This window comes from Eschscholzia californica, unplaced genomic scaffold (assembly GCF_041429995.1).
Source record: "Eschscholzia californica isolate CP2 unplaced genomic scaffold, dmEscCali1.0.p SCAF_2, whole genome shotgun sequence".
Lineage (NCBI taxonomy): Eukaryota > Viridiplantae > Streptophyta > Magnoliopsida > Ranunculales > Papaveraceae > Eschscholzia > Eschscholzia californica.
In genome coordinates, this window is record NW_028238309.1 from 2604083 (window position 1) to 2627500 (window position 23418).

General features: G+C 36.3%; 1 protein-coding gene, 1 long non-coding RNA gene and 1 pseudogene across 10 annotated transcripts; 2 read left to right on the plus strand and 1 right to left on the minus strand.

The window, feature by feature from the left end:
* Positions 1–3125, minus strand: LOC147555236 (uncharacterized). Its single transcript, XR_015234919.1, has 3 exons — positions 3024–3125; positions 2838–2914; positions 1–1835 (listed from the first exon to the last, which is right to left on the minus strand). It is a non-coding gene; the product is annotated as an uncharacterized LOC147555236 (long non-coding RNA).
* A 10008-nt stretch (positions 3126–13133) lies between these two features.
* LOC147555237 (uncharacterized) lies at positions 13134–19672 on the plus strand. Of its 8 annotated transcripts, none has more exons than XM_086662213.1 (6): positions 13143–13325; positions 13490–13578; positions 14338–16716; positions 16815–16955; positions 17052–18521; positions 19193–19672. In XM_086662213.1, exons 3-5 carry the CDS (start codon positions 14481–14483, stop codon positions 18482–18484), a joined length of 3810 nt encoding a protein of 1269 aa, XP_086518339.1. In that variant the 5' UTR covers positions 13143–13325; positions 13490–13578; positions 14338–14480; the 3' UTR covers positions 18485–18521; positions 19193–19672. The 8 variants fall into 8 exon arrangements, with proteins under 8 accessions (XP_086518342.1, XP_086518339.1, XP_086518341.1 ...); XM_086662215.1 differs by having other exon boundaries at positions 13161–13325; positions 16818–16955; XM_086662217.1 differs by having other exon boundaries at positions 13210–13325; positions 17055–18521.
* A 1087-nt stretch (positions 19673–20759) lies between these two features.
* On the plus strand, positions 20760–22886 carry LOC147555238 (cytochrome P450 94A1 pseudogene; annotated as a pseudogene). Its single transcript, XR_015235335.1, has one exon. The product of XR_015235335.1 is annotated as a cytochrome P450 94A1 pseudogene (transcript).
* The last annotated feature ends 532 nt before the right edge of the window (positions 22887–23418 follow it).

Genomic DNA, 23418 nt, shown 5'->3' on the forward strand with positions numbered 1-23418 from the left:
TAAAAGTCAAAAAGACGAGACTAAATTTCGGCAGAGTTTCCTCTGTAAATTGAGTCTATAAAACCTGTAAAACCTGCCAAAACATACATATATACATGCACATAAACTCATATCATGACAAAACAAACTACAAACTCCAAATATCTCGCACCTACTATATACTACAGTGATACATATATATTGTTCGTTCTGATAATATACATAACTTCAAAATATACAAAAAACACAAATCGATCTCACATCACCAGTTGCTCACAAGCAAGATTAGATCGATCTGGGACTATAATACCTAAACAAAAAAAAAACAAATGGAGTGAGATAACTCGAAAGTCAGCTCAGTAGGATACCTAGACATCCTACCCGCACCACACACATCAACATTTTAATAAATCAATAGTTTAGGTGATATAAATAGTACAAGGATATTATTATGTACATCAAGCAAGGCAATACAGCAAGATAATTCTTCTAGCTTACCAAGATCACGACTGAATACGCCCTCAGTCGGGGTCACCTACTATTCGGCTAGGAAGAACCGTTAGGCCTTTGTTAGTGCGTAGGCAGGCGGCGCCTTATCGAACAGTTGACTACTGCATTTTACACATGAATCCACGTAATACCCCGGTAAGAGCTTCCGTAACTCTCCCTTCGTCATCATCGGCCATCGGGCTGGCTTGTGATCTCAATACGCATCGAATAGTAAATCCCACCCAAACAACGATACGCTTAGAATATGTCATGATTTACCCAGACGACTATAAGAGTATCGTGGCTTAGTAGAGTCATATACCCACGGCGATACAATTATCTCGTCTTGAGGCTCGTCCTACCTCCGGCCAGATCTGACACTCCCTCGCAAGGTAACTCATTAACCATTCGAAGAATACCCAAACATATGCATGAACGTATAATAATATTAAATGATCTGAGTGACTCCCAAAGCTACAAGAACAGAGCTCTCCTAACATGTAACATCCACCAAAGGAGAAGAGCGTTCTCGCATCTCATGGTAGGGTAAACTCTGTTTAAAGCCAAACTTTTACAAGTTTCCACTTTCAGGGATCAAGTGTTTTTTTATTACGAAAACTCGGGTAAGCACCCTATTTCATTTCGATGAAAATGTTGTAAGTATCAATCACATATCATACAGAATTCAAACCACAAACACCAGTGGCTTAGCAGAATAAATAAACAAACATGGCACTGGTCAGTCCCCTAATCACTCCAAGGGTCGGAATACCCCAACTCCCAATCTCTCTCGGACCCCATTCCGGGTAAACAAGAATGGTCGTTACCAAACGGCAGGCCACACGCACCGAGTGTAACCTTTAACATGAATTCATGGCTAATCCATAACAGAAATATAAACAAGGGGACCAACCAATGTCCGACGTCAAACAATCAATACACGTAACACAGATCAAGCGATTCCGCCTCCATGTTATACACGCAGCTCAAGCGATTCCGCCACCACGTGTTCACAATTCATACAAAAAGATCACGTAGCTCAAGCGATTCCGCCACCACGTGATTATTTTTCAGAAAAACCAATTTGTTTTAAAAAGATAAACATCCATAACACACAACACACCACATACATTCCCACCATACCATATCATGTCATAATTTTAACTAAAGAACGAAAAAGAAGAAGAAAAAGATAAAAACTAAATAATATATATATATATATATATATTATGGTGTAACGGGGAATACCCGTGCTCCAAGTAAGATTCATAGTATCCTATCTCAGATGTAGTACACTTCTGGTTCGCTGTCGTCCACCTGAGATTCACACTCTTCGGGTCTCTCTTCTACGTAGTATTCGCTTCCTGCTGAAAGTACAAAGGAACAAAATGGTCAATTGACAGTCAGAAAACTGTATGTGGAGATCTTGCAAACTAAGAAGACAATAAGATGCATGAGAATGTTCTCCAAAGAATCCATGAACGATATAACATTCATTACTTAGCTTGCGTCCTAAACCATTGGACGATTCCATAAAGTCTATTATGTGATTCCGAGGTCACAAGAATCATGTTGACTCTGACAACACGAATATCTTAGTCATACTCTCAATATAACAAATCCAACCTATATTAGGTTCCGTTATAAACCAAACTATTCCGAAGTTATTTCTTGTAACGAAATCGACTATTCCGAGTAATTTCGATCATTCTCTAACTTTCGTGGCCATACTCAATTAAGTTGAATCATACACCCCTTGAAGTATATTTATGCCATTAACATATTTTATTGTTCTCGTTGCCAAAATCCGAACGAACCATATCCAAAATAGCATAAACACATAAAGTAGTCCTAATTGCGCACTGCGCACTTAAACAAACATAACTCTCTAGTCTTTAATCCGATTTAATTGATTCTTAAGTTTTCGGAAAGTTAACTTCATTCCTAGCATTTCATTCTCAGGTGTCTTCTCCTAATTACGACTAAAACATTACCGAAAACATAAAAGATACGCAGCAATGCATCAGTTTTAATGCTCGTATGCTGCATACTCTAACCATCATATCGTCCTCATCTGAACTCTGAATAATCATTATAATATGTTTCTGGAATCGGAACGAGACGAGCTATAATATCTATGAAGACTCGAAATTCTTCCGAAGTCTCTACAACTGTCTAAACACTCAAAACAATAGCAGTTTTATTTTTATTTCTCTGTTTTTCATCAAGTCTCAACCCTAATCATCCACTTTGATTCTTCAAACATAACTTCATAACTCTTTAAGTAAACTAAATTTATACCATCACACATAAAGGTAGAAAACCCCTTAAAGAATCATTATAAAACTATGGAGATCAAAATTCCTTACCTTGATTCCAATAAAATCGATTTAGATAGTTTCCTCCTGATTAGTCTTCTTCCAATTCCTCCTCAAATCACCAAGTTCTTCAAATCATAAAGAAAACTTCCATTAAATCTCAATTTAACATCATACAGAGAGAAAATCAGATTTCCTACAAAACCTAGACAAAAAAACCTTAAGAACAACACTTACTTCTTGATGGAATCAAGTTTCTCAATGAGATCCACTAAAACTCTTTAATTTAATCGATTTTTCCCTCAAAGCTTAAGCCCTAATTTCAGTCGGTTGAAAGAGAGCAAGAAAACTCTAATTCTTTTTGGTTTCTCTCTTATCTAATCGAATTTACAGTTTAGTCCCTCAATTTCTATCAACTTGCAAAGCAGCCCCTAAATATTTCCTGGTCGCAGAAAACATCTTATTTTCTACACCAGTTGTTGATTTAGCCCTTATTCTAACTTCCTCTAAACTCAAAATGGCCCTTCGCCTAACCTTAGTCTTATATTTTCTGAATCGAAAGCACGGGACGCTACAGCAACGGTCGTAACCGCCACGACAATGATCGTAAATACCACGATAACGATCGTAATCGCCATGGTAACAGTTGTAATCATTGCGGCGACAGTCGTAACTGCCACGACAACGGTTGGAACCACCATGGAACCGCCACGGGAACGATCCGACAACAGTTGGGCTGTTTCCATTGGGCGTTTATGTTCTCAGACCCTTATGTTTGGACACGACACGGCTCAAAGTTGTGTCTACCGTGGTCGTGGCGTGTTAGACACGCCACAGCGCAACCCGTTGACCACCACTAATTAAAATTGACTTTTCATAATCAATGTAAGCAAAGATTTGAATATATCTACTGCTACTCACGTAGGGGTGGGATTTTGGTCCGAAAACTCGGAATCCGCTCACGACCGCACGAGTCCGAAGCGTCTGTGACCGTCCGTTGCCCGAATTGGTCCGTACCCGCCCGACCGAAAGAGCTTAAGCGGACGGACGCGGGCATAGGTCCTTACCCGGTAGTCCGACCGAATCCGCCCACTCATATTGTCCGTCCGACCGAATCTGTCCATATTCGTTCGTTTTCCTACCCGTTATACCCGTCCGCCTATATGATTGATTTTAAGCTTTGAGATTTTTAGGATTAGCTACAACCGTTAGATTTCAAGAGTAAAAATATATAACCTTAGAATTCACTTTTCTTAATCTTATCTTCACCTCTCTACTTCTCTAGTCTCTCTATCCTCCAAAATCTCAATGTCTCATCAGTAACCCTTGGACCCACAATACACCGTAGAACTCACAATGCGCTGATCGTAGTCCATGTGAAAAAGAATACAACCGATCGTAATCCATGAGAAATCTCAATGATTATCTTTAAATTTTGTATTCATATACTTTTTGGAATTGTAAAGTGGGAGTTTAAAAAGTTGTATTTAGTTACTAAATATTTTTAATTTCGGATAATTTTTTTTTTTATTTGTTCATTAGTAACCGGTGCCCGACCGACCGATACCCGGTTTGCCCGACTATCAAAACGGTCATGGACGGGCACTTTGTTAGAGAAAAATCCGAAATGCCCGCCCGTTTTGTCCGGATGTCCGAATGGACACTTAAGACTTATGCCCGTTCCGCCCGGACCGGTTAACTTAGTGTCCATTTCCCGCCCGTCCGAACCGATTCCCACCCTACTCACGCCCCAACAGAAGGTAAAACATTTAAAAACCTTTAGAAATAGGTGGCGATAGTAATACTACATTCCACATTTAACTCTTTTCAAACGAAATTGACGGAACAAAAATAGAGTCATAAAACTAACTCAACGCCAGTCTTTTGATGACATGACATTCAATGTTATGGGATATAAGAAAGGTAAACACCAATTTTCTCTGTCTCTGTCACTCGGAAGAATTTTTTTATCTTTATTAGCGTATGGAGAAGAAATAGTTCGGCGGTGGACGTCGAACTCTCTCGTTTCCTCTCTCTAACAGAGAATCTCGTATTCCTTCTAAACCCTAAATTTTTTTTATGTTATAGCAATGTCTATCTTTTCTAATCTTAGTTTTTAATAGATTCTTATTGTTGCTTTGTTAATCTTCTAATGGTTTTTTCTAACATATTTAACTTTGTATAGGATTCTATTCCTGAGTGAATGCATATAAACTGTCATCATTATTTTTTCAACTTGACTGCTTCGATTTTGATTGATTCGGGGATGTGTTCTACAATTGACGACCGCCATGTTAATGGTGCCTTCTCCTCCGGCGATGGTGAACCTACCGGTCTATCAGAGGTTAAACCTATTTATCCAGCAGCTTGGATCAAGCCTTTGAGCGATTCCGCTGTTGAAACTGCTCCGGTAATGTGTGATGTATCTTGCTAAGGCGTGGCGAAGAATCTTCTGATTCAGCCAACACTTCGCCAAAATCTTCTTCCGATTCTGTGAAAGATATCTCTGATGTATCATTGTCAACCCATCAGGTCTGATTTTTAACCTCTAAATTTATAATCTTATTTCTTTATCTTAAAGTTAATTACTTTCCTCCTATATGTATGGGTAAATTTTGATGTTTTTCAAATTTTAGAATTCTGTAATTGTATCTGATCCCCAAGAGGAATTGAAAAGTAATGGAAACCTAATTCTAATCAAAATAACGCATTACCTACTGACCAAAAATCAGACAATGCTGTAGTTTTAAAATCTTCTCCAAGAGACCCTCCTCATCATAAGAGGAATAATTTTAATGGGAAATTTAGGAGAGGTTCCATAACACAACCCGGTCATGGATATTATCATCCTCCTAATTCTTTAAGGAGGAATAATTACGGAGGTAGACATGACCAGTTTAATCCAAATTAGTATAGTTTCTATGATCCTGTCAATCACGGTGGTAGAGGATTCAGAATGCCTTATCAACATCGGAACGGATTTTTCCGAATAGGAGACCTTCATATCCCGCTCGCTTTCCTGTTCCACCACCAATTGCAAATGGCCAAGGTACCTCTACAATGTTTGGTATCTCATGAATATTTTTCTTGTAATTCTATTTGGATTTTGACTTGCCATCGATGTTAACTTTCTTGAATCAGGGTTTTGGGACCGCCGTATTATGTGCCTATGCCACAATACATATATCCTCATCCTCTATTTGTTTGCAATAATGAAACAAATAGAATATTATTTCAGGTATTCTAATTGATTATTCTTTGAGTTATTAAAATAGTCATCTTTCAAGTGTTAATTATCATGAAAGAATGTCGTTTATTCTTACAGTGACGATAATTTATGCAAAGACACTTACTTGCGTGAACACATGGATGGACAAAGATTTGTTTCTCTTCCTTTAGTAGCAGGGTTCAGTCTAGTAAGTTAGCATTTGACGTATTTAAATCGTTTCAAATTTTTATATCAGTTAAATTAGATGGGGAAAAGATAAACGTTTAGACGGACAAACTCAATCTTATCTTCCTCATACTAATTCAAAAAGGATACTTGTCAGTGATCATGAAAGATAAAAGTAGTATTATTTGTTTATACGTCTATACCATCTTAACGAGCTACCCATTGATTAAGCAAAAGAGAAGACTGATCGTAAATGGATGACCACTGGGGACTCCATGGGCTTTTATGAGGAAGATGCAAAACCTAAACTTTTAAACTAGGTTGCAACGCTGAAAAGTGATATGGAGCATCTTTTGTGGTAGTCACATGTGGATCTTACCTTTGCTTTTCTACTCATACAATTGAGACTACAACTCTCGTAGTATTCTTCATCGTGTCATGTATACCTTCTTTGGCTTGTTTAGCTATTTTAAAGCTTCTGTCTTCTTTATATTGGTGTTTGCAATTTTAATGACCAGCTAGTTTGCATTACTGCAACATAGTTTTCAAATGTACTACTTAGATCTATGTTTATTGTTGTGTTCTTATTTTATTCATCTAGCTATTTTTTTGTATCTCATCTGTTCATTCTTACTTATAAAACTAACTTTATTTACTCTTTTGAACTTTAGACGTCTATTGCCTAATAAATTTTATGTACATGTGAGGTTAATTACTACACATTTTGCAATTAGACAGTGTTAGGGATCTATCACCATAGACTAAGGGTGCAAGCTGGACTACGCCTATGCCTTTCAGAGTTTCGGCGAAGCCAGTCAAAATAATATAAACCAATGACGCACAAATAATATCAGAGTCTTCAATAGCAAAGTGAAATTATATGAGCCCATCGATGGAGACTTATTACGTAGATTTACATCTATATTCCTTTTGGGCATCTCCGTTTATATTGAGAACTTGTGTAACTCCTTTTTGTTACTAACGTCTACTTCCTCCCTCTTTTAGGCTAAAATGTTGTTACATTGTGTTCTTACTTATATCTTGAAAGTTTATTCTTTCATCAGTTCTTTCTCGTAATGTTACTTCTAAAAATATATTTGAAACTCTTTTTTATAGTGAAAATCTATTAAAATGAATTAATTATGAATTTCTCTGTTAAGTCCTTTGCTCAAAACCTTAATAGTTGTTAAAGCTCGTTTTTTGAGAATTCTGTCATGTATATGGTGCCAAAGGCCGATAATATGTTACTGTTTCTTTGTTCTGAGAGTTTTGGTGGCAAAATACCCTTGCACAAGCCTTAGGTGCTAGTCACACTTCACCTGGGCTACACAACTGAGCTAACGTCACATACATGTCTAATGCACACAGTATCGCGGTCCGTCTTTGACATGGTCACTAATCTTATGTGGATATTGTACCGATTAAATTGTTGACAAACAACTACTTGCTCGTTTTAAATGCATTGGAGTTCTCAAGTATGATTGAGATCCAGGTATGTTTTCAACATTTGCATCTCAGAATTTCTTTAATCTTTTTGTTTGCACATGATTGTTTAGTTGGGTTTATGAATAATTTACTTCTCTTGTTAATTTCTTCCCAATTTCTTATTGTTTAATTTGCATTTGCATTATAATTTTAGGGCGATAAAATAAGGAGAAAGTATGATTGAATGAAATGGTTGTTGCCGCCGACATCCATTCCCCTGCAGGAGTAGAGTCCATGAGTATATCAACTACTGATGCAACCACAAGTCATATCGAAAATCTTGACTAGAAGAGAGGAAGCTCAGTAGTAAATAGCGTTAGAGTTTCTGGAGAGGGAATAAAGTTAATTTTGGAATGCTCATTTCAGTGAGCATCTTAACACAATTATAACATCGTAGATCTGCATAGTATTTCATATAAAGAAAAAGAAACGTTTTTACTCAGGAACTTGTTTTTCTTTATGATAGTTGGAACATCTCGTAGACTTGGGTGGAATTAAAATTTAGACTTGCTAGATTTTTATTTGATTTGATTATAATGTATCTCCTACAGTGAATTAGGAAGGACAAAGATTTTGCCAATGAGCTGGGTATTCTGTTTTCACAGGAAGATGGATATCTGAATTTTGGCAAGGCGAAACTGCATGTTTTTCTCTACTGAATCATTTCGGTTGCTTTGCCTATGTTAAGATGATGCTTTACTCTCTGAAAGATGTTCAACTCTCCCTCTCTCTCTCCCATCACATATTGGTAGTTGAGCGTCCAAACTTGTCTTTAAGTTTCAGGAAGAAGGATGAGTTCTTTCCACTGTGGAACTGAATAGTTATTCTTTAGTCGTCGGATTTATATCTTATGGTAACATGTCTCACCCATGGATTGCGTGTTTAGCTTCCAACGCTAGTGCCCAAACGAACTTGGTTGGTGTTATGGGTGGTCTTTTGTCTATTCAGTCTAGTACGTCTGGTGTGGTGGTTGAACATCTATTCTCTAAATTGGAGGTCCTGTGTTCAATCCCATAGATTTGGAAATCTAAGAATTATTGAACTTGTTTAAATAAGTTAAAAGCAAATTAAGTGGACTTTGGACCTATTAGACGGTCTTTAAGGTGGTTTCTTTCAGGGTTGATATATCAATGTCATATTACGAGTCGTGTAGATCATGTCATAAGAAAAAATCATTGATGTCCAACATCCTTTGGTGCAGCGGTTGGACACCCCCCTTAAAGATTTTTGGAAGCCATATATTTGTAGGGACCTCTACCATCTTCCATTGCACATTGTTGTAGACATTAATGGGTGAATGTTTCTTACATAGAGTTTGATCTGAAGGTGATTTTTGTTGTTTCATTCATTTCACTTATTTATATTTGACTTGTCCAGTCACTTACTAATGAATCAGAATTGAATCAACTACGTTTGATTTGTCTGATGCAAATATAAAAGTGAGTTTGATATGCCCCTCATATATCAGTTATATATAGTTCAAATAAGTCTGGAGTAGGATGTTTTACAAAACAAATGCTCGACCAACAGTTTTAACTTCTTACCGTTAAAGCATGACATGCAATTTAGTTATTAAACATGATATAAAGTAAAGCCTTGATAAGATAAAATCAATACCTCAGAAGTAGATATAAGCAGCTCGATTTTTTTTCGAGATACAAGGAAAATTAAAATTTTCTGCTAAATCTTTGAAAATGTATTGAGGGGTATGAAGTTTGAATATGTTGTTACCCCAGTACAGAGGATGACCTATTATGACCAGGTAAATGATTTTTTTTTTATAAAAATTCTTATTAAAGATAATCACGTTGATAAAGTAAAATTTTATGGTCAAAGTATGAAAACTATTTCACAAGACAAATGCACTTGCGTAGTTAAATGAGTGCATTCACCTCTAATGTGAGTGGTTTGCACGAATAGATGATGTTTGGATGATTCATCTTTAATGTGAGTGATTTTGAATAGAGAGCGAAACATTTTTCGGTAGATTTTTCAGAACAAAGAAATTCATGTGAGTGTAGAACTTACAACCACTTGTGTAATTTTCTTAACTCCTTTCAACTATATTTAATTTTGTTATTTATGAATTTATTTTACCAATATAGATGTTTTCCTTGTGTATTATTTTCTGTCGTTTGACTACTAATGGAAACAAAAACACATGTGTAGATTGATTTACGTACTCACTCTCTTATAATACTGGACAAATTTCAAATCGGAGGCACGAACTATACCTAGTATATATGTATAGAGAGATCCCCTACATATATAGATAGAATAGATGTTTTTCATGGACAGACATACATTCCATTGATTCACGAAATGTATCGTCGATCCAAATGAATCATTCTTCTAGTCTCTCTCGACCCCTAAATTGACCCACGACGCAACGTCCATTCTCTTCGTGCACGAGAAGGCAATGTAGTTCAGTTCATAAGACCGCAACGGTAGGTAGGCAGCTTGATGATTCAATGTATTTTTTTTCATATTATTTTTCTTTTTGCTACTAGAGGGTTACTTATTTTTATTTATGTTGAAGTGAGGGTTATTTAGTAGGTTATAAATTATCTTTTCATACGTGGATATTAAGACTTGTGTAAACAACAACTTTAGGGGGTAGTGCAAATATATTATTTCATGTGATTAAATAATAATAATAATAATAATAATAATAATAATAATATTAAAATAATAAATATCCACTAAATGTCCATCAATGTCCGCAGATATTCACAGATGTCTACGAAAGTCGAAAATATATTTTTGAAATGTTATTACAAATATATTATTTATGGGATTTAACAATAATAATAATATTAAAATAATAAATGTCCAACAATATCCGCAGATATTCACAGATGTCTACAAAAGTCGAAAAATATATTTTTGATTAGTACAAATATAATAGGGTTAATTCCGTTTTGGCCCCCGATTTGTGACTAACTGGCCGTTTTGGCCCCCAATTGTGTCCGGCAATTCGTTTTGGCCCAAAAAATTTCCTAATTGGCCCCAAAATTTTTTCAATCTACCAATTCTAACCCCATGGCATTTCTGTAATTTATTTATTTATTTTTTCCTTGTCCACCTCATCAAAGAATTACAACATCACCTCTGTCCACCTCACCCATCTTCTCCGGCGAAAACTTTCCGGCCGGAATTTTTTATTCCGGCCGGCCAATTTTACAAAAAAAAAAAACCCTTTCTCTCTCTTCTTCTTTCTCTCTCCTCTTCTTCTTCTTTCTCTCTCTTCTTCTTTCTCTTTCTTCTCTTCTTCTTCTTTCTCTCTCTTCCTCTTCTTCTTCTCTCTCTCTCTCTTCTTCTCTCTCTACTATTGTCCGGCGAAGGGGAGGATCCCCTTCGCCGGACGTCTGGTTTCCAGACCTTCACTTGAAGGCCTGGAAACCAGACCGTGAAGGTCTACTCCAGATCCAAACGAAGGTCTTCCAGGCCTTCAAGTCTGGTTTCCAGACCGTGAAGGTTTGGAAACCAGACGTCCGGCGAAGGAGATCCTCCCCTTCGCCGGACAGTAGTAGAGAGAGAGGAAGAGAGAGAAGAAGAAGAGGAAGAGAGAGAAGAAGAAGAGGAAGAGAGAAAAAGAAGAGAAGAAAGAAGAAGAAGAGAAGAAAGAGGAAGAAGAAGAGAGAGAAAGAAGAAGAAGAGGAGAGAGAAAGAAGAAGGAGATACAAATATATATTTTTTTTTTTATGTTGAAGGTGACCGGCCGGAAAATTCCGGCCGGTCACCATCCGCCGGAGAAGAAAGGTGAGGTGGAGAGGAGGTGGTGTGATAGAGGAGAGATAAGGTAAAGTGGAGGAGAGATAAGGTGAAGTGGAGGAGAAAGAGATAGGTGATGTGGCTTTTGTATGTTTATTATTTTTTTCAGAAATATTTCTATTTTGGCCCCCGAGGATAATTTGGTAAAAAATTTGGCCATTGGGGCCAAAACGAACTGCCAGACACAATTGGGGGCCAAAACGGCCAATTGGTCACAAATCGGGGGCCAAAACGGAATTAACCCAATATAATATGCACTACACATTTTGTCAATGAATTCAAGAAGATGAAATGTCTCCAGGACATTTTGTCTATGGATTATATGTCTTGAAATGTCTCCAAAGACATTTTGTCTACAAACTCAATGTCTTGAAATGTCTATAAAGACATTTTGTCTATAATAAATCACCCGTCTATGAGACAATTTGTCTATAAATGTCTACGAAAGTCTTGATTCACCACCCCCTTAACGAATACGTACATCATCATATAAATAAATCCAACAAAAAATATTTTGTTAGTAATGGACTAACTCAATATTTAGGTCATGTTTGACATGCAATGAATAACGATTACCAAAAATTATATTCGATTATGGTGTTTGATGCATAAGAATGTATCAAGAATCATATTCCGAGATATTGATGTTTTTCTTCAAAAGAGAATGCCAACCCAACGTATTGGGTGAGCTTACGATCCCCTTTCACTTAGAATCGTCAATAAAATAAATTTACGGACTAAATTAATCTCCATCAATCTTGTACTTGACCAAACCAAACAATACGTAATTGTATTGAATCACATTATGATATTGTTATTTCTGCTAATAACATTCTTTTCTTAGATGCGAACATAGTCTAAAGTTAACTTCAGGTAGATATGGATGAAAAGTTTCCTCCCACTTACTAACATTTATTGGGTGAAGTTCACTTTAATTAAGTAATAACGCATACGTGTGTACTCACTACTCACTGATAGGAATTAAAATCTTCCAAACAATGTTAATTAGAGATAGTTGTGATTCATAACTTGATGAGATGTCTTTGTCTTCGTTTTTGATGGTATATCCAATTGAATGATCGAGCATCCTTACAAAAATGTCAATCATTTTCATTCTTCAACCGCTAGTAAACATCACCTTTTATATAAAAAACTATCTCTTTTATGTAATAGTAGAAATAGTTACATTTTAAAATTGGAATTTTCCAATTAACTTGTGCCATAAATGTACATATTAATACATAAAATATTTTTTAATTTCTTTTTGAATTAAATATTTTCTAATTTTAACTAAGAAATATTGAAGATATGTTTCTAGTTAAGAAATTTAATCTTGATTTTCAAAAGTAGAAATAATTTATAACATAACAATCAAAATAACTCTTTCAAATTTAAGACAAAACAATCATATTCTACTAAATTTAAAACGAAAAATTTACAACATGTATTCACAGGAGAGACCAGAACTCGAATCTTATCGTCCAAAAAATCCATAGGAGAGACCAGAACTCGAATCTTATCATCCAAAAAGTCCGTAGGAGAGAGACTAGAACTCGAATCTTATAGTCGGCAAAATAAGCAACCACTTTATTGGAGGTTAAATTAGAGCAAATAGAAAAGGGGGTAGCATACACCTCCATTGAAAGGGTGCACAAAATTCCATTGAAATAACAAACCCACAGGTCAACCCTAGTAATTTCTTTAAGTTGGTACCACTGGTCAACGGATCTAAGATAGGGATGTCTCTGTAAATTCCTCAATTTTATAATATTTACTTTTATTTACAAAATTACCCTTCTTGTGATTTTCATATTATTTGTTGAGCTTTGTCCTGTCATCAATGGCTCTTTCCTTTTGATCCTTTGCTCAAGCATGTGGCTAAAAAGGTACCGACCCATTTTCATTTCCTTTCCTAATTTCACATTTCTAACCCTAATTTCAATTTTTATTAACTCAATTTCCTAATTTTCTTAACAATTAATTTCATTCTTTTTTAATTTTTATTTTGGAATTAAGTGTTTATATTTTCTTCTTTCATTGGAATGTATAGGTCGTGCCGCCTACTTCTCCTTCATCTTGATAAATCAACTTATTATTGAATTTTGACATTTAGTTTCAGATCTGGGTTTCAAGAATTGGGTAGGTTTTTGTCTTTTTAATCTTGGGATCAAATCCAAAATTCTGTCAGTTTATGGTTGTTTTTCTTAAAAATGCCAATCATTTTGTTAGATTTCTTTAAGAATCAGGTTAAGGGTTTGTTTTTATTCTTTTGAAATTTTGTTGATCAATGTTTAGTTGTTAGATTTTTCAATCTGAACAGTTTCATGATTGGAGTGAAATGTACTATATGCTTTCTGATTATAATTGAGAAATGGGGTTTATTTTATTACTTCAGATTCTTCTCTTCTTAATGCTGTTTGGTTTGTTTTTTTCAGATATTTTTAACCTAATTAGCCATGTTTGTTGTGTCTGGCATTCCCTAATTAGGGTTTGTTCTTCCTTAGTTTAACTTAATTGTTCTATTTGCTTGAGTCATTTGATACTTACTCTCTATGAAAATGGGTTCATTCTAGTTTTTCAGGTACATTTAACTTAGTATTTAGGGTTCTTAATGATTTCCTTGAAGTGGGTATTTGTTTTTCTTTACTCTTTTGATATTTCTCCCCCATAAAGCTATCTGAATCGTCCTACATGATTCGAATAATTGGTTTGATTATTTCCTGAGAAATGGATTGTATGCTTCTAGCTATGCATTTAGGGTTATGATTAGACTGTTTTTTTTCGTTACTTTTGGATGGATGCTTATGGTTTTGTAGTTACTTATTTGGTTGCTTCTTAATTGTTATCTTTGTCCGTACGTGGGTTACTGATTTGTTTTCATTATTTACGTACTTGCAGGATTAAGTTTTGGATTATATCTTCGAAGTTTCCGGTAGACTGGAATTTGTTTCCTTCTAGGGTCTCAACATTTATTTCGATCAGCCCGTTTAGATTTCTCGGGCTCGCTTAGTTGCTTGGATGTTGGACTAATTGTACTAGACATGGATACAGAAATGTCTCCATCTGTTAAAGCAAAACGGGATTTACGGGGTTTACCAGCTGTTTTAGCTTCTGCATTTCGTGAGTGGTTATTGATTTTTCTATTGTTTGTGAATGCTGTATTCTCTTACGTCTTAACAAAATTTGCTCGAAAGTCCAAACTGCAAACTCCGTGTCTATTATGTTCAAGGCTTGATCATGTCATTGGAAATGAAGAACCTGGATTCTATAAGAATATAATTTGTAGTGCTCATAAGTTGGAACTATCGTCTTTGGGTTATTGTCATATTCATGATAAGCTTGCTCAAGTACATGAGATGTGCGAGGATTGTCTCTTCTCTTTTGCGACAGATAAGAAATCGAATCCCGAAACATACAAATTCTTGGTGGGTAAACTAGGAACTGATTTCGAATCTTATTTCTGTCGAGACCCTTCACTTGAGCAATCTTCTTGTGAAAAACAGTGTTCTTGTTGCAATGAAACATGGACACCAAGTTTGTACGATCAAAGGTTGCTAAAAAGAGAGTCCATTCATTCAGAGAGTTCAGAGGGCCGTAATCGTCTTGATCATTCCGATGGTTTGAAGAAGAGAAACAAGAAAAAATCAGGTCAATTGACGACATCTTATCTCCGAAGCCGTAGTTTTGAGGCTTTGTCTCATATAGGATATAGTGAGCTCAAGATTACATCCGAGACTGAGTCAGAAATTATTTTTTCGGATGAAGATGATGCAAGTACAATGGCTCAGGATGGAGATGATTTCAAGGATGAGTTCGTAACCCCATATGATCAACCGGAATTAGGTATCACAACTCCACCAACTTTGTTGAAAAATCTTGATGATTTAGCCCCAGACAAGCTGAGTTCTCTTGCTGCTTCATCTGTGCTTCCAGTTCGAGTTCCAACTAAGAAAATTGCTCTTGATCATGGGTTAGCCCGAAAGAAACAAATTCCTCGAGCTTCCTCACCTCTTCCAGTGCCAACTCCACATGAACAAATGATTGTAGGTGAGCCCAAAACTTTGACACCTCCAGCAGCTACTGAAGCATTCTATCATGGTTTAGCAGCCGACAAGCTGCTTTCTGGAGATTCTTCACCTGGACTTCCAGTTCGAGTAACAAATGAGCAAATTGAAGTAGAAGAGACAGGTTATTTGACACCCCCAATATCTACTGTTGCATCCTGCGACGGTTTAGCCACAGAGAAGGAGGTTACTGAAGCTTCGACATCTTTACTTTCGGTTCTAGTTCCTAATGAACAAGGCGATAGAGATGATCCTGATTATTTGACACCTCCAACATCCAATGTTGCATCTGATTCTGGTTCCCATCCAGTTCTAGAGAAGCAGACTTCTCAAGCCTTTTCTCCTCCGCTTTCGGTTCTAGTTCCGAATGAGCAAGTCGATGGAGATGAGACGGGTTATTTGACACCTCCAACATCTATGGTTGCAGCTGGTTCTGGTTCAGTCGTAGAGAATCCGATTTCACGATCGTTTTCTCCTCCTCTTGCAGTTCTAGATCCAAATGAGAAAATTGATGTAGGTGAGACAGATGATTTGACTCCTTTAATGTCTCCTGTTGAACTTGGTCATGATTTAGCCACAGAGAAACCAAGTCCTAAAGCTTCTTCACCTGCACTTTCGGTTTTAATCCCAAATAAGCAAATTGATATTGGTGAGCCTGATTATTTGACACCTTCAACATCGACTGTTGCAGCTGGCGATAGTTTAGCCCCTGAGATACCGGTTTCTGAAGCTTCTTCACCTGCACTTACGATTCAAGTCCCAATTAAGAAAATTGATGTTGGTGAGCCCGATTATTTGACTCCATTAGCAGATATTGATTCATTTGGTCATATGTTGGCCCCAGAGAAGTCGACTTCTCAAGCTTCTTCACCTCGACTTACAGTTCTAGTTCCAAATGAGCAAATTGACGAGGGGAATTATTTTACACCTACGGCATCTACTGATGATAAACATCATGGTTTAGCATCAGATATGCAAATTTCTGAAGCTTCTTTACCGATACTTTCAGTTCTAGTTCCAATTGAGCAAATTCAAGTAGGCGATCTCGACTATTTGACACCTTTAGCATCTGCTGATGCTCTTGGACATGGCTTGAAGGAACTTAATTGGCATCAAGTGAATCCTCCTGCACCACCTGAACTCGTATCAGTAGATGCCGCTCCTTTCTCATTCAGAACCGAAGAAGTGTTTGTTGGAGCACCAGGAAAGCTTGGTGAGTTATGTGTTGTTATTATTTATATTAAAAAAATTTTCCTCACCTCATTGTGTTACCCTTTTGACATTTATCTTGGATGAAATGGTTTGATGCAGCAGATACTACTAAAACTGGTGATCTTCATCAAACAGTTACAACTGAGTCTGTGAAAAACTCTAAAATAGAAAGCGACTCACTTACAACCACTGAATCGTGTTTGGAAACGGACCTGGCGGTTAAAGTATCAGAAGAAATATGTGAGTTAAAAATACTTTGATCCATTGTTACACGATTTAAGTCATGCTAAATTTATTCGATTGACAATTATCTTTCTATGCTATTATTTGTTGCAGTAGATGCTGCAGAAATTGGTGAAAATGGAAAGACAATGGCAACGGGGAGTCAAGAGGTTCTTGAGTCACAAAGGGAAAATGGATCAAAAACAGATCAAGAATCAAATGATGGTGATGCACCATTTCGCAATTCATCGGATTTAGCAGATTGTCTCAAGGTTGTTGTTGATAAGGGAAGTCAAGTGTCAAACATTTTAGCAGAACAACTTGCTATGAAGGATTCAACGAGAGTCAATGAAGATTTGAAGCTTTTACTATCCCAAGCTGCTCGAGGGATTGACTCATCTTCCAATGAAATGAGTCCAAGAGCGCATTTTCATGGTGATGGTGTAAAGATTTCTGATGCTTCTAGCTCTAAAGAAATGCCAAAGAGGGCATCGGTTGAGAGAAGTGAGTTTGATTTTGAGTCTTCAGATGGAAGCATTATGAGTGAAATTGAAGGTGAAAGTGCGGTTGATCGATTGAAGCGACAAGAGGAGCACGAATGGAGATCTGTTAGTGCTTTATATAAAGAATTGGAGGAAGAACGAAATGCTTCTGCAATTGCTGCCAATCAAGCAATGGCCATGATAACAAGATTGCAAGAAGAGAAAGCAGCACTTCACATGGAAGCCCTTCAGTACCTAAGAATGATGGAAGAACAAGCCGAGTATGATGTAGAAGCACTCCAAAAAGCAAATGACCTCCTTGCCGAAAGGGAGAAAGAAATGCAAGATCTTGAAGCAGAGCTTGAATTTTATAGAAGAAAGTATCCGGATGAATCAATGATTGATGAAATACAGGGTTCTTGGTGTCATATGAATGGTGGAGATGTGGAAATTGAGCATTCAGATTTAAGTTCCGCCATTGCTCCTAATAACTCAATAGTTAGCAGGGAACCCAAAAACGAACAGAAATCTGAGACAATTGGTACAATCAATGATGATACTTTGTCAAATTTTGAAGAGGAAAAGTTATACATTTCAAAATGCTTAATGAAGTTGGAGAAACAGCTACAACTTCTCTCAAAGAACGGGATCTATTATAGCTCATCTAATGGCGGATATACTGGGAAAGAATGTCATCTAGAGAATGGTAAAATGAAAGAGCACAAGTTTTCTACGCAGAATGATTCAAGTCCAAATCAAGAAGGTCATTCCTCTGAAGATGAAAAATGTTCTTCGCCCATGGGAAACCATCAGTTACAAAAGAAAGAATATCATCATTCTGATTCTGATGAACAGGAGAAAGCCACTGATAAAGGTGAAGTTTTAGTTGCTCTTGAAAATGAAGTATCTGACCTGAATGAAAGATTAGAAGCACTTGAAGAAAACCGGTCTTTTCTTGAGCACACCATAAATGCACTTCGAAATGGTGATGAAGGAATACAATTTGTTCAGGAGATAGCTCTTCATCTACGAGAATTGCGTAGGATTGGGATGAAAAGCATATAGCAGACTGTTAGTTGATTCTTTAGTTGTCACTTCGAAGGTACGAAAGTTTACTGAATGACTCATTAAGAATGTATATATATATGTATACACACACATTATATACCTTTGACACAGCAAGCCTTAGCAGTTTGATATTGTCCCAGCGTTTGACCCCAGACCAAGTCCATAGGAGTTTTGGTCCTGAAAAGCTCCACGAGGCCACCCAAAAGGCCTACTAAGCTTGAGCACACTATAGCCTACTCTGCACGTTCCCCCAAGTCATGTGGGACTATCACAATCCCCCATCCTTGGAGACGAACCACTAACGGCCTAAGCTTTAGTAGTTATTGATATTGTCCCCGTTTTTTTACACCCAGACGCAAGTCCATAGGTACCGGGTTTTATTCCTGACGAAGGCTTCAAAAGCGCACTTAAAAGGCCTCGACGCTTACTAAGCTTGAGCGTGCACCTATAACCTAGGCTCTTGACGCTCTTCCAAGCTATGTCGGACTATCACAATATGTTTCCCCTTGTTCTTTTTAAGTTTATTTGTCGATCATATGCTCTATGATGAAGTGGGGGCACTGTATTGAGATTTGAGAGAATCTCCATGACCGGCCCCATGGTAAATTAGCAATCATTCTGCAATTTCGAGGACTTGAGATTCCCAAACTTTTAAGATATCCCAAGGTGTTTCTGTTAACTTCTTACTTGATCTTTATATTTCAGATACCTGCCGAAAGCAAAATGAAACAGACACCCGAAAAGACGAAACAAAGTATTAATCAAAACTTGAGTATGAGAAATGGGGATCGTTATGTTGCATAATGAAGATTCAGCAGAGAAAGCTTGATTCCTGTACAGAATGGAGAGGTTAATTCAGCTTTTCCCTATAAATGGCATTTTCACCAGGGCATCCATTATCAATCTACAAATCTCTCTTCTTTTTGTCCCAAGGGTCTGGTTCATATTCTTTTAGCATGGTTTTTGTGTTGGGGATGGATGTGTTCTTGAGGTTGCTTAGAAACTTGGATATGGGTTGTGTACTGTTTTCCTTTTCGGATTTTTATCGACAGGTTTTAGTGGTTGAATTATATAAGGTTTGAGATACTGATAAAGAGAGAAGAAATTGTAGAAGAGTTGGTTTTTTGGTTTGTAAAGATAGTCATCATTACTTTTATTTTTTGAAATCTTGATTCAACTTCCATCTTTTTACCTTGTAAGTTAAGTGCTTACTTCTCTCTCTTCCTCTCTTTAGTTGAAAAATTGCAGCAAGATGAAGGTTTCCATTGAATAATATGGGTCGATATCTAATCTGAGTTGCGACCCGCAAACCAGCTTTCAGGGCAGGCTCCAATGCGAATTTTTTGGCGTGAAGCAGAGTTCATCTTCAAGGCCAAAAATTAGAGAGAGAGAGGCAAGGACCCTGTGGCATTACGGTTTAGTGGGCTATATAAACTAAAATCTTAGAGATATCTTTGTAACTTGTTTTTCAATCATAGTGGAAATAATCGTGTTATTGTTCGCTGGGAGTAAGTCTCACCAACCGAACCACGTAAATCTCTCGTGTTTTGTGTGATTGTTTATTTTCATTACCATTTTTCTTGGTTGCTCGTTCTTAGCTACAATAATTTTAGTTTAACATGTCGACAACACGTGGAGTAATTGTTTATTTTCATTACTATTTTTCTTGGTTGCTCCTTCTTAGCTACAATAATTTTAGTTTAACATGTCAGACAATCGACAACACGTGGAGTAATTGTTTATTTTCGTTACTATTTTTCTTGGTTGTTCGTTCTTAGCTACAACAATTTTAGTTTAACATGTCGACAATCGACAACAAGTGGAGTAATTGTTTATTTTTGTTACTATTTTCTTGGTTGTTTGTTCTTAGCTACAACAATTTTAGTTTAATATGTCGACAATCAACACCACGTGGAGTAATTGTCTATTTTCATTACTATATTTCTTGGTTGCTTGTTCTTCGCTACAACAATTTTAGTTTAACACGTGGAGTAATTGTTTATTTTCGTTACTAATTTTTCTTGGTGGTTTGTTTTTCGCTACAACAATTTTCTTTTAATACGTCGACAGACAACTTTTTTATAACCCTTTGTGAAGGAGAATCAAGAAAATCATGTGGACAGAAAACTATTAAATTTCAAGTGAATTTGACAGGTAAACCCACCAAAAGATAAGAATCTCTTATCTTCTTCTTTGTCTTCTATAATGTGAACATAATAAAACCAGAAGTAACTGAAAAAGAAGTTCTTAATACAATTTATAGCAATTTCAATAATTCATCACTATTTATTTATTATAGTGTTAACTGACGCATTCACTGAGATATGCCAAAAAAAAAAATCAGTAATAAATAGTCCCACTTTCTTCTCATCAACATTCTTATACAAATCTCTCCAAATCAATCAATCAATCATGTTTGAGCTTGAGATTTTACTTTCATGGTTTCTTTTATGTCTCACTTTCTTCTTCTTCTTCTACTTGACATGTAAATCTTCTCCAAATTCAAGTTCAAAACTTCCTAGATCTTACCCATTGATTGGTTCTTCTTTAGATATATCTGCGAATCGAGGTCGACTTAATCAATGGGTTTCGGAGATACTTACTCATTGCCCGACGGGTACTTTCGTTCTTCGAAGACCATTAGGTTTTACCCAAGTCTTAACTGCAAATCCTGCAAATGTTGAACATATTCTCAAGTCTCAATTCTCTACGTACTCGAAAGGTTCACTCTCTAAGACTAGTTTCTCTGATTTCCTTGGTACTGGGATATTCAATACTAATGGTGATAACTGGAAGTTTCAAAGACAAATATCAAGTCATGAATTTAATACTAAATCTCTTCGAAAATTCACCGAAAACGTCGTTAAGACTGAGCTTACGGATCGCTTAATACCCATTCTTTCAATATCAGTAGAGAAAGATGTAGTTCTTGATTTTCAAGATATCCTTCAACGATTTGCTTTCGATAATATTTGCAAGATTGCTTTTGAATTTGATCCTGGGTATCTCACACCATCTCTCCCAACTACAGAATTCAAAACTGCTTTCGAAGAAGCTACAAAATTAAGTGGTTTAAGATTCAATTCTGTTATTCCATTTGTATGGAAGTTTAAGAAGTTTTTGAATATTGGTTCAGAGAAGCAACTCAAACAAGCAACTTCGAAAGTTAGAGAATTCGCGAAAAACGTAGTGAAACAAAAGAAACAAGAACTCAAAGAGAAAAAGTCACTAGAAGCTACCGATCTTCTTTCGAGGTTCTTGAAATATAATGATTTAGATGATGATTTTATGATAGATATTGTTATAAGTTTTATTTTAGCAGGACAAGATACTACTTCAGCAGCTTTGACATGGTTTTTCTGGTTAATTTCTTGTAATCCTAAAGCCGAAAATGAGATACTAAAAGAGATTGAACAGATACAAGAAGAAGAAAAATCAGCTTACGAGAACATGAAACGGATGGTTTATACGCACGCATCGCTTTGTGAGAGCATGAGACTGTATCCCCCCGTCCCTAGTGATTCTAAAGAAGCTGCAGAAGACGATGTTTTACCCGACGGAACGTTCGTAAAGAAGGGTATGAGAGTAACATATCATCCATATTCAATGGGTAGGATGGAAAGTATATGGGGTCCAGATTGGATGGAATTCAAGCCAGAGAGATGGTTAGAGAGGGACAAAGTTAGTGGAACATTGAATTTCATACCCAAGGATTCTTATACATACCCTGTGTTTCAAGCAGGACCAAGGGTTTGTTTGGGGAAGGAAATGGCCTTCTTACAAATGAAAATGATAGTGGCTGGAATTTTACGACGATTTCGAGTGGTTCCAGCAGAAGAGAATAGTTTCGAACCAGTTTTCGTTTCGTATCTGACTTCAAAAATGGAAGGCGGTTTCCCTGTGAGGATAGAACGTCGAGATTCAAGTCCTGCATAATGCCCGCACCTAGATATGTTTGAGGTCTTCATAATTATTAAAAACAAATATTGCACAAATAGCTAGAAGTTTGGAACTGATATATTTGTGATTATTTTATCGATAATGATACTCTGCCCGACTATTATCCCAACAAAATCTCGATCAGAGTATGTGGACGGACAGAATTTGGAGAATATTTTGTCTCTAAATCCTAGTTGACTATATACCTTGGTTGAGATTCTTCCTCAATAGTGGCCCTCAATAGTGGCGAGACACCACTGCTTTTATTGTTTTTTTTTTTGGGTTTTTTTTTTTATGTTGGAAGTATTATTTTATTTTGGTGGTGACATGAATCATTACTTAATCTATGCTAAGGACAGTGGGATCTTATACTTATCTTATTTTTCTTTTTGAAGTACTTGTTTGTCTCGAGATCTGAATTCTATTTTTATATATCTATTGACTTCTTCTTTCAGCCTAATAAGTTAAGTACACATGAGACAAATTATAGCTTTGATGTTATTTTATTAATTTTTCAATTATGTAACATTACTAGTTACTTTAGTCTTAAAGTTGTCTTGATCATCTTGGGCGGCTTTTCCATTGACTAAATCACAATATATATTTATTCAACAAAAAAAAAAAAAAAATCACAATATATATTTAGGTCGTGTGGTTGAGAGCAAATATCTTTCATCTCAATGGGTTGATTGAGGGACAGAGTGGAATATACAAAAGATAGGAGAAATAGAAAAGAAGGTATTATTTTTTAGCAAAAAACACGATTTTAAGAAAAATGTATTTGGTTAACCAAAAATCGACCAACCAACAGAACAATATAATATACAACCGACTTTTGATATTTTAAAATTCACGATACTCTATCAAATAATGTGGTTTGAATATTTATAGCACATGTTTGACCGCCCATTGCTTTCCCGAAGATAGCTCTTCGTAGACTTTGCAAAAATAAATATGATTTTTGTAGTCCAAATGCTCCAAAAATGTTGATT